The sequence below is a fragment of the Silene latifolia genome, chromosome Y (genome assembly GCF_048544455.1).
Source record: "Silene latifolia isolate original U9 population chromosome Y, ASM4854445v1, whole genome shotgun sequence".
Lineage (NCBI taxonomy): Eukaryota > Viridiplantae > Streptophyta > Magnoliopsida > Caryophyllales > Caryophyllaceae > Silene > Silene latifolia.
In genome coordinates, this window is record NC_133538.1 from 297,911,506 (window position 1) to 297,923,389 (window position 11,884).

General features: G+C 37.5%; 1 protein-coding gene and 2 long non-coding RNA genes across 4 annotated transcripts; all 3 read left to right on the forward strand.

Moving 5' to 3' along the window:
* Positions 1-2,833: 2,833 nt before the first annotated feature.
* Positions 2,834-3,301, forward strand: LOC141630989 (dynamin-related protein 4C-like). Its single transcript, XM_074443718.1, has one exon. The coding sequence runs from the start codon at positions 2,834-2,836 to the stop codon at positions 3,299-3,301; it is 468 nt and encodes a 155-aa protein (XP_074299819.1).
* Positions 3,302-3,485: 184 nt separating this feature from the next.
* On the forward strand, positions 3,486-6,343 carry LOC141627280 (uncharacterized). 2 transcript variants are annotated; one of them, XR_012536849.1, is made up of 4 exons: positions 3,486-5,056; positions 5,268-5,325; positions 5,400-5,499; positions 5,668-6,343. It is a non-coding gene; the product is annotated as an uncharacterized LOC141627280 (long non-coding RNA). The 2 variants fall into 2 exon arrangements; XR_012536848.1 differs by lacking the exon at positions 5,268-5,325 and having other exon boundaries at positions 3,494-5,056.
* Positions 6,344-7,072: 729 nt separating this feature from the next.
* Positions 7,073-11,080, forward strand: LOC141626419 (uncharacterized). The gene is made up of 2 exons (XR_012536000.1): positions 7,073-8,301; positions 9,824-11,080. It is a non-coding gene; the product is annotated as an uncharacterized LOC141626419 (long non-coding RNA).
* The last annotated feature ends 804 nt before the right edge of the window (positions 11,081-11,884 follow it).

The window sequence follows — 11,884 nt, forward strand, 5'->3', positions numbered from 1 at the left end:
TTTTATTGTTAGTTTTACTATATTGCTCGCATTAGTCTAGACACAACTACAAACCCCAAACAAATTGTGACACTAGCATGAATTGAGATAGGTAGACTTAGAACCCAAAGCACACCGTCCCATGGATCGACCTCGACTTACCGCTAACTAGTTGTTTGTTGAGTATTATAAATGTGTTTGATTGGATGAGTGACGACATCGTCGGGATTAACAAGAGAAGTGACACTGCTTTCAGCAACAAATTTGTATTTCTAAAATTAATTTTGTAAACAAGTCCTTTTTTTCTATACATGTAAAGGGCTGACACACAAAGGAAAAAAATATTAATAATGGGAAATGGAAGAGGCATAACAAGAGAACTAAGAAGAAATATTAGCCCGGATAGTGTGCTTTGGGGGTGGTGAGGTGGAATAGTCTGATAATGCTAATGAATCTGGATTGGTACCAGTTTGGTGGTCGTAGTTGATTTTTAGATCGTGGATACACGAAATATTAGCCCGGATACACATGGTATTACTACTGGATACTCAAATCGATATTAGCCCGGATACACATGCTAATGAATCGACATTTACTTCCGTTATCTTTATGCTTTTCACGTTCATCTTCAGCGGATTTATAATTCCACGATGTAAGAGCATTAGTCCCCTTAATGGTAATGTTTTCTGAATAGAACATTAGAGCATTTACCTCCCTCTGTGTTTGCTTGCAGCATCTTTTGCCGATTTGGTTGAATTGGGTTTTTCGGTTCACACCACTCACATATGGGGAGATAGGCCTAAGTGTTAACGAATTTCTAGCTCTAAGGTGGCAGAAGGTGAGCAATTTTTAATGTGGAAAGGCCCTGGTAGCAATAAAATTCTCTTTTGATTTAGTGACATTCATAAGGGAGAAGTTTTGAGAACCTACTATAATATCATTTAAAATTTGATCAGTTCATTTTCTTCCACTGTTTGCCTTAGTTCCACTCCTAGTGTTTTCAAGTATAAAGTTGGAACGTTACATCTACTTAACATTATTTACTGCTGGCAACAGTACAATATTGCAGTAAGATCTCATTTTCATCAACTATCGAAGTGCTACCACCTGAAGTTGATTTTCTTGATTTGTTTTCTTTGTTAGCCAGTGCAATAAGATGAGTTGCTTTTTTCAGGGTGGAGAATCATTTCATTTCACAGGACAATGTGTCATTGTCGAGGGAATGATAACGGTTCTTCCCTGGTTGGGTTTAAGTGAGAAAAAGCTTCCTGATTTAACGAAGGGGGGGAAAATTTAAACATCAAAAGTTGAGCTATATGAGATTATGAGGTAAAATTTCAATACCCTAAGGTTTATGGTGGTCTGGGTGTTTCTATTTTTTGCATGCTATAAAAGAGAGCATTATATTCTGCATATGGGAAGAAATGAAGAATGATGAGTGGAGTCTGGAATATACTTTAGAAAAACATATATTGTGGATATATCCGTTGAGCAACGTCACCTCCACCATTTTGATACTATTGCAAACATTCTCAACCACACTGGTGTTGTATTCTTAATGTCCTGTTATAGTTAAATTTTGCCTTGTCTTTTTCTTTTACATAAACAAGGTGATGTTGCAGAGGTATAAATATTTCACTTTCACTTGGATATTTTATTATATGCCGTTATCATTCATTTTCTATCACTTTTCTGTTGTGGCTGTTTATGCAATACAAGCTTTAAGGGTAGTTTAATATTTGCTGGGCATTGAGTGTATCTAGTAGCATAAAAAAATGTATCTAGTTAGCTAAATGTATGTATCTAATAAGTTAAAGAAGTTTCTCTAGCAACTTGAACGGGATGTATCTAGTAACTTACAAGAGTGTATCTAGTTAGCTAAAAGTATGTATCTAGTAACTTAAAGGGGTGTATCTAGTAACTTAAAGGAGTGTATGTAACACCTTAAAGGTATGTATCTAATAACTTAAAGGAGTGTATTTAGCGGTATGTATTTAGTAACTTAAAGAGGTGTATCTAGCAACTTAAAGGGGTGTATCTAGTAACTTTAAAGGAGTGTATATAGCACCTTAAATGTTAGTGAACTCAACAAAATGCCTCAGCATATAACTACTTTATTGCACCACATTATATGTTTCATTTGTACTGTCCTTTTCTGAAACTCTGCAACATTATATTCTGGCACATTAAACATCTCACATGGGTCAGAGAACATTTTCCCTGCTTGATTTCAGACATATTGAACATTTTACATTTTTAAGTTTCCACTTCCAGTTGAGCCAAAAACTCCATGTTCTTTATCTTATAAAAGTAGTGGAACAACTAAAACGGTTCAACAATCTATCGACGCTTTTATTGTTATGAAGTAAGTTACCCGGCCATAGGAAAGTGTCTTCGAGACGGTCATATTTAGATAGGACCCATAACTTTAAAGTTTAGACACCGTGGCGTTAAATTCTTTTGTGCATGTTCCCATTAAATATTTTTTGTATATATGAGTACACATTTAAAATATTGAAGGGGACCCCGAAAACTAAATTGCCCGACTCCGCCACTGGTCTGGTGGTAAAACTCATAATGTTGCTGTAAAGTCATGTTCTACAGAAATTTTTAAAACAAGTGGCATTCAATAGTTTAATTACATGCAATATTTCAGTGTTACTGCCCTGTCATGAAATGCTTAGTACTAATAGAATCGGATCCATGCAGGAATTCTGACTGATTGACAAGGGCGAGCTTGCACCACTACAAGATCTTGTGGATTCTATTCTCCAGTAGTGTTAGTTACATTATGTGATCTGACTTTTGTTGAATAGAACGTGTGATTTCGAGTTTTTGCTGAGGCATTAAGGAGATGATCTTGGAATACATCAGTCCAGAGGCGAGTATTATACTGAATGTGTTATCTGCTACTGTCGATTTTACGACTTGTGAATCAATAGTGTTATCCCAAAGTGTGGATAGTACTGGTCAGCGGACCCTGGCTGTGGTTACAAAAGCGGACCGTGCTACTGATGATCTTTTGAAGAAAGTGACCAATAATGAAGTCGGTATTGGGTTGGGGTATGTCTGTGTTAGAAACAGGATTGGCCAGGAGAGCTATGAGGAAGCCAGAATGGAGGAAGAGAGGCTTTTTGAAACTCACCCGTCGCTTTCTAAAATCGACAAGTCAATCGTTGGGATACCGGTGGTGGCGCATAAGCTTGTTCAAATCCAGGCCAACATTATATCCAAGTGTTTGCCACAAATGTTGGTGAACTCAACAAAATGCCTGAGCATATTTCGTCCGTTCCTGAGGCAATCGCCTAAGGAGTGTATCTAGCTAGTTTGAAATATGTATCGAGCAGTTTAAAGGAGTGTATCTAGCAGCTTAAGAGGAGAACTATCATAGCTAACAGACGTTATTTTATTATTATTTCATTGTGTAATTACTAGAAAATGTGTATGAAAATGATACTTCACGTAACAATATTTATGTAATATGTTTGACCCTATTTGTACATTATAAAGGACCCAGACCTTCAGTACCACCGAAAAGTAATCAAATAATGCCCTTCAACAACCCAACTATTCACAATTTCATCTTCACAAAATGATGACAATGCCAAAATATCCACAATATACTCTTCAAAATCCACGAAATCCATAGTACTATAATTCATCCATCTTACCTTCTAGGAAAAAAAGAAAAAATGAAATTAAATCATTTTGACTATGGAAAAACGACAAAATATTATGTGTATTGAGCAATCTAAACATGTGTATCTAGCGTCACACACATGTGTATCTAAACAACTAATGTTCCGTATCTAGCAAGGTAAAAAAGTGTACGTAACTGTGAGAGACATTTATCTCGTAAGCTAAATAAATCTAATTAGCTAGTGGAGCGTACTAATGCCGATGATTTACTCTGGCATACTTAGACGACATGGGTGATTTCTTCCAGGCACTCAGCACCATCCACCACTAAACCTAACAAACACAAAACAAAGGAGGCGACTACCACTACCATAGCTCACCCCATATGCCCAGGAAACAAATGTAATCGGACCCTTTCCCCTTTCTTTCATCTGCCATCATCATTGACATCTCCTACCCACGACAATTACTCACTCCAGCGCCCCCTTTGCCAGAGACTAACACAACTAGTGACATTTCCGGCATTATCAACAATGAGTTGAACAATGACATCTCCGGCATCGTCATTCTCTTTCTGACACAACTCCTCGCCGCCGCCTAGCCTTCAGACGACGTGAAGCAAAAACCACCATAGCTGCAATCCAACAACCTTTTTATTCTAAAATTACACATATTCAATCTCAGATCTACTAAAATTGAAAATGAATTTTAGTTAGTAAACACAATCATCAGAGTCGTTGAAATATATGTAACGGGTTACAAGTCACGTTGGTCAGAAATATACCGTCGGCAATCGAAAAAGGGGACGGCAAGGGAGATCGACAAGGAAGTTGATGTGGCAAGAAATAGGTTGCCTACGTCGACGTAAGGTTGTCGGAGGAGGTACCGATGTATGGGTGGTCGGAGAAGGTGTCGACGGGTCAGTTGTATTTTGGAGAGGGTGATGTTGTGTGTGACACTGTAATGTTGAAGTTATGGGATAAGGTGGGATAGTGGTTGATGGTTATAGTTTTAATCCAAGCCGCTCATTTGTTTTTCAATCTAACCCTTCTAATTTAGTTCGCAAGTTCGCACTGTACTTTAGTATCCTCTTCCTCTCATATTTGCTCCCTGACATTCAATTATTAATATCCTCTTCCTCTCTCACCCCAACACACAGGCCACGACCTCCGATAGCCGACGCCGGACAACCAATCACAGCCGGAAAACGCAGACACACCCACAACGACCACTTAATCTACCAGCTGAAACAATTAGACACCCTCCCACCATACACACTGAACTTTGATCGCCTCCCACCACTTCCACTGCTAGCCGTCACTTCCACCGCTGGCCGTCACTACCACTATCGGTCGCCACTTCCACCACCACTCCTACCATCTATATTTTCGTCAATGACCCTTTTCAAGAACGAATTTTAGTCTATTATAGCAAAAAGGTTAGATTCAATTCTTATTTTAATCTTTGTTGTTTAGTATTTTAAATCTATTCAATTGTAAAGACTTAAGAATTATTTTAGTGCGAAAAATAAGATTACAATAAAAAAAATTGTTTTTAGGTGTGAATTTTAATTAAGAAACTGGGTTTGTAAAACTGGAAAGATTTGGCTATGTACATTTGTGTGAAGTACTGAACTCATGGTGTTCCAGGCATGAATCTTGACACTGTGGACTCGAGTAATAGAGAAGTAATCGGACTGGTTCATGAGTATGTAATATTGCTGCAGAATGTTGATTGCTTTAAACTGACAACTTTGGAGACTGACAGACGGCTTTTTATAGGTTGTAGCCAAGGTATAATGATAAAGAATTGGTGCGCAAGTACTGTAGCGGTTTGGAAATTGACTTTAAGATACCAAAATGGAATTGGTGCCACTGCAAGGTACTTTCCTAACTTATGTTTATCGATGGATTTAAATTCATTAATACTAGTAAAGTGGTTATTGAAGCCCCGAAGTTGGAGTACTTGTTTGCTCGTGCTTGAAAGTCATTGACAATTTCCTTTTGTGATAAATTGGTTAGCTTACAAGAAGCGAATATTGAATTTCAGGGTGAACGTGTTAGTTCAAATAATGAAGGCAAGTTAACCTTGAAATGGTATGAAGGAACATCCAATGGATTCTCAAGGATCTCAACCTACAATTTAATGTGCTCAACACATTCATGGCCTTTCCGAATTCGACTCGCCTTTTGAAATTCCTGGCACTTTGTCCAGTAATAGATGCTAGATGCTCTGATCTTATTATACTTTGGGAATATGGGTACTTTCAAGAGATACATCTTCAAGGTTCTTAAGCAAGTTCATTCCGATATCGGAATCTAAAGCAAGGCGATGAATATTATGAATAATTTTATCAATGATATTTTCGGGAAGCTTGCTCAGGAGTCTTCTAAGCTTGCAAAGCCGACGATTACGCCGACAGAAATTCAGACCGGTGTCACACTTGCTCTTCCTGGTGAATTGGCGAATCATGTTAGTTTCCGAAGGGACCAAGGCTGTTACTAAGTTTACTAGCTTTCGATTAATTAGATGTGTATTATGATATATTAGTAGTATAGTAGTAGTTGATTATAGTTGTTTTCGGAAATTGGAGAATGTTGAATGGAAATTAGTAGTATAGTAGTAGTTGAAGATCTGATAAATGATGTGCATAATATGGGATCTTATAGCAGGAACCCAACAAAATTATTGTTATTTATCATGCTTCTCTGCTTCGTATCATGTATGGGGAAGAGATGTGTATATTCATGGCAAGGTAAATTGTATTTAGCAAAGCAAATGAGTGTATCTAGCAATCTAAAAGAGTGTATCTAAGTAAGGAAATAAGTGTATCTAGCAATGTCAAGGAGTGTATCTAGCAAGATTAAGAAGTGTATTTAGCAATCTAAAAAAGTCTATCTAGCAATCTAAAAGTGTGTATCTAGTAAGGTAAGAGATTGTATCTAGCAATCTAAAAGAGTGTATCTAACAAGGTAAATGAGTATTTTTTTTTTTTTTTGAAGAGAAGGTAAATGAGTGTATCTTGAATGCTAGAGATGTGTATCTAGCAAGGTAAAAGAATGTATCTAGTAATCTACAGGAGTGTATCTAGCAATCTAAAAGTGTGTATCTAGTAAGGTAAGAGATTGTATCTAGCAATCTAAAAGGGTGTATCTAGCATTCCATAGACGTGTATCTAGCAAGGTATGAGTGTATCTAGTTTGCCGGAAATGTGTATCTTGAAAGGTAAAGGAGTGTATGTAGCAATCTAAAGAAGTGTATTTAGCTTAGGAATGTAAAAGAGTGTATCACTCCTACTCAAGTCGTAACCGTGGCCAAATTTTTCTAGGAGTAATTACAGTTTATAATTTAGATGTAACAACTTTTTATATTTTTGTAGAAATACAATCATTATTTTATCTTAATTGAATTTATTAAAAATAGATAATCAAATCACACCCAAATAATGAGCCAAAATGACACATCCTTGTAATAACTGATATTAGGCAGAATTTCAGAGACTTCAACATATCCCATAGATTCACATGCCATGGTTGGGGACCATGATTAATTGACTATTCTAAATCTGAGATCTCATGTATTCATAAAGGCAGATCGACTACATAGCTAGCAATAGAGATATAAAGGCAGATAACTACGTAGCTAGCCATCACCGGTGACACCGCATTACACCACCATCACCACAAACTAAGACCACACCATCGCCCACCACCATTCACTACCCTCAGAAGACGCCGACGACATCACCAACAACCTCACGCAGCAACATAGGTCTTTCCGTCACCGACAAATGAATCCTAGTAGAAAACTTGTGTTTCCGGCTCAGAATATTCCGCATAACACAAAATGCTCTTACCTTTTTCAATTATATGATTGTAAACTTGTAATTCTAGTATATTCAATCAAATTTTTCATAAATTAAGAAAAAATTTCCAAAAAAATTTGATGATGGCCTGAGACACCACCAGAGGACGAGGAGATGCCGACAAAAGAGAAGTAACGGCAAAAGGAAGCGAGTGTACGATGTAGGTGAAGGGTCTGTGATGGTGTGTCAGGGATGGTGAAGTTGCCGATGTTTCCGTGACAAGGGACATGAAGGAAGGATGGAGAAGGTAAGAGAAGACCATCAGTGCCGTCGTATGATTAAAAATGATGAAGAGGCGAGGCACTACCGGAGGTCGGCGAGTCGTCGTCGGTGGTTCAGATTCGCCGTCAGCGGACAATTGGTGGATGAGGTGATGGTAGGATGAGGACGGATACTGTTGTTTGAAATTAGGATGGGTTATGAGAAGGTTGGGCTTATATGGATTATAAGAGGGTTGGGCTTTAAGTGTTTTATTGAAAATCCACCTCAGTTACATTAGTTCGTAAGTTCGCATCGAACTTATAGTTCGCACGAGATCCTATTTCTATATATATATATATATACAGGGTCGGGGTCAGGTGCGAACCTAAAGTACGGTGCGAACCGTACGAACTAACCAAATAAAGTCATTCTCAATCGCGCTTCTTATTTTTCTACCCAACTGTTGAAACAATTCGACACCCTCCCACCATAAACACACAACCTCCATCACCTCTCACACATCCATCGACGGCGCCTCTTTCACCGCCGGCCACCACTTCCACCGCCGCTTCTACCACCTTCCCCGGAACGGATTTCAGTCTATTATAGAGAAAAAGGTTAGCTTCAATTCTTATTTTAATCTTTGAATTGTTTAGTATTTTGAATCTATTCAATTGTAAAGATTCAAGTAGTTTTATGAGAAAACACAAGATTATAATCAAAAAAATTGATCTTTAGGTATGAATTCTAATTAAAAATTAAGGTTATAAAAATTGGTCATATAAGTTACTGATTTTCCGACAACTCCCATGAATTGCAGTTTTTGGCTCTAAATTTTCCGACGCATTTCGATTGAAGTTTGCAAAAAAGGATTTCCGGTTGGTTTTGTGTATCCCATGTATATGGATAGTGATAACCAAAATGGTAAAATGATACTCATTGGATGTTTATCATGTATGCATCTGCTTTTCTATTTGAGATTGCTTGATTTCTTGTCTTTCCTGATCAAGGCTTGAGGTTTCTTTTTCTTCGTTTTTCTCTTGCTATCCATTTCCTCAAAAGGCTACTTGAGGTTTTATCTATTTTTTTATTCAGTATTCCTTCCGTTCCACTCTATTGTAGGTAAACTTGATTTGATTTTTTGATACTAGATCCACAACTGTATGTGTTATTTGCTTGAACTGTTAATTTTATGATATTCATTGGCTGTAATATTTATGGCCTTAAATGGATATCTGAATTTGGAATGAGAGGTAGTTTTTGAATTGTGACCCTAGATACACATATCAATACTCCCAGATACACATATCAATACTCTAGACACACAAATCGATTTGTGTATCCTGAAGTATTGATATGTGTATCTGAGATACTAACATGTGTATCTAGAGTGGTTGTGCGGGGAAGTGTTATTCAACTAGAGAAGGTAGGGGGTGGTTAAGTCTCCTACAGAAGTGATTTATGGCTTTTGGTTATAACCATTGTTGCTTCGACTTTTCATCTATGGACCAAGGAAATGGGTCGAAAACTTTTACTTGGCCCTTGTCAATTTGACATTTTGACCGCTTCACTTGGTAAAGAGATTACCACATAGCGAAAGTGGCGGTTTATAACATTTAATGATTAAGCAGTACTCCGCATTTCACAATCGGAGCCTCTATTGACTATAAAAAAAACCCTGTAAATAATTAATACGGTATTATAGTTTATAAATGTGGATTTATGTTTTGAAGACATTTCCCCGCATCCATAACGTCAGTTTAGTACAAAGTCCATGTTCCTGAAAAAGTGATTCATGTGGGTCTATCTGTATCCATATCCGACACCAAAACCAGCCATACCAAATAGGTTGTGGTAATGTTGTTGTTGATGGCAGGGACGGGGCTGGTTGTCGGGTAGTTCAGGGATGATGGTGGTGGTGTTGGCAGTAGGCGTGGTGGTGGTGGCCAGTTTGGTGGTCGTAATTGATCTTTCGATCGTGGATACACGAAATACCAGCCCAGATACAGATGGTATACTAGTAGTAATACCATGTGATCCGATAGTAATTCCATGTGTATCTATTATATCTGGTACTTTTTAAGACGATTTCCATAGTTTATTTTCCAACCTGATATAACGAGTGGTTGTATTTTGCAGGAGTTGCTGTAGTTGGGTTGCTGATGCAATAAAAAGGAACCTGCTGCCTAGATTCAAGTTATAGTCGAAGGTGAGACAATTATTTTGGAGCTGAAAGAATCACTATCAACACTTCAAGTCTCAACCTGAGCTACTCGGGGCTGACTCGAGGCTGATCCTACCTGAGCACTGTTGGCAGCTACAACAAGATGATTTTTTTTATCATATATCATATCTTCTGTTGCCAATTTGTCAACAACATTTTAGCAGCAGCTTAAGTATGTAAATGAGATGATGATTTTATAATAAGTGAGATTTCCTCTTGGGGGTGGAAATGAATTAAGTGGGGATTAAAGCTCCTATTTCCCAACCCGAACTGGGCCATTGGAAACCCATCCTCTTTACCCATCTGGGATCAAAAATGGGTGGATGGGGAAATACCGGTCCCCAAATCTGGTTGTAGCGATGGAATTGCAATATTGCAGATTAGCATGTGTGTAACCTAAAAAATGGGGACGGAACATGGAACAGGGAGCTTATAAATAAAATATTTAGTTGTTATTAGAGCACGAAGATTAGCGCTATACCGACAGGCAATCGACGCTCGGAAGACAAGATCATCTGGAAATTTACTCCAAGTGGAAAGTATAATGCCAAAAGTGGTTACACTACTGCTTCCTCTTTCAGGAAGAGGTCTCTTGAGCAGAATATCAAAGGTCGGATCCCCGACTGTATTAAAAAATTCATAAGAACCAAACTTTGGGTCCTTCTTGGCCCAAACTCATGGAAAATTCTGCTATGGAGAATCTTGACAAGCTCCATCTCGACCGGGCATGAGATGATGAAGCGAAAATTGAATGTTGTCCCGAACTGTGTTCTTTGTCAAAATGTGCAGGTTGTAGAAACAGCGGACCACCTCTTCAGGGACTGTATGTTTACAAGCAGACTTTGGAGGGTAAGTTCACTTGGGATTAGAAGTGATGCAGGAAAAGAAAGTAGCATAAAGGTCTGGATTACCAATTGGATTGACTATTTATGGAAAAAAGATGCTGATGACATGGCTTTGTGTTCATTCCTTTGTTAACTTGTTTGTTTCCTCTTTTCTTTACCTCTTAATCATAGGTAAACAAATGATTGGAACAGAAGGGTATTGTGATAAATGTCAATCATTTGATTGCTGGTAAATGTTGATTCTTGTTTTTCGGAATATAGCAGTCAACTGTGTATGCATCTCGTGCTCATTTCAGTAGTGGGTTAACATCTAATTCTACTTTTATACATGTGAATTGTTATACCCCTCATTACTTGATTTTCTAGTTGCACAAATTTACGCGCAATCGTCTTACATAAGACTAATTGTGTTATTTATTTATTTTTGTGATCAGCCATGGCTCCATTTAGCTACAAATTGTCAAAAAATATGGCAGGTACATCAACAAGGATCTGATTCAATATATTATTAGTAAGTATATTCAGTAGCTAAATGGAACCCTCTCACTAAAAACACTACATGAGACCGTATTTTTTGACAATTTGTAGCTAAATGGAGCCGTCTCACTAAAAACACTACATGAGACCGTATTTTTGACCATTTGTTAAGTTACTTACCAGCTGCAAATTCAGATGCCATCATAGTTTCTAGGCCATAATATCATGTTTTAGTTTTTCCAATGTCTACATACACTTTCTTCTTTGAAACTACATGTTTACCTTTATGATATCTGCTAATTTAAAGAGTGTATCTAGCTAATTATAGGTATGTATCTGGTAATTTAAAAGAGTGTATCTAGCTAGCTAAAGGTATGTATGTATCTATTAACTTAAATAAGTGTATTTATCTAACTAAAGGTATGTATCTAGTAACTTAAATGAGTGTATCTAGGTGCCAGAGATGTGTATCTAGCAACTTAAAGGAGTGTATCTAGCAACTTAACTGAGTATATCTAGCAATTTAAAGGAATATATCTAGCAACTTGGCGGAGTGTATCTAGAAGCTTAACGAAGTGTATATGGGGTGCGAGGGATGTGTATCTAACAACTTAAAGAGTGTATCTAGAAAGCGATGGAAATTATCATCGTGTT

What these genes read in the sequence shown, in the direction of transcription:
- LOC141630989 (XM_074443718.1), top strand. Translation starts at nt 2,834, where the DNA reads ATGATCTTGGAATACATCAGTCCAGAGGCGAGTATTATACTGAATGTG.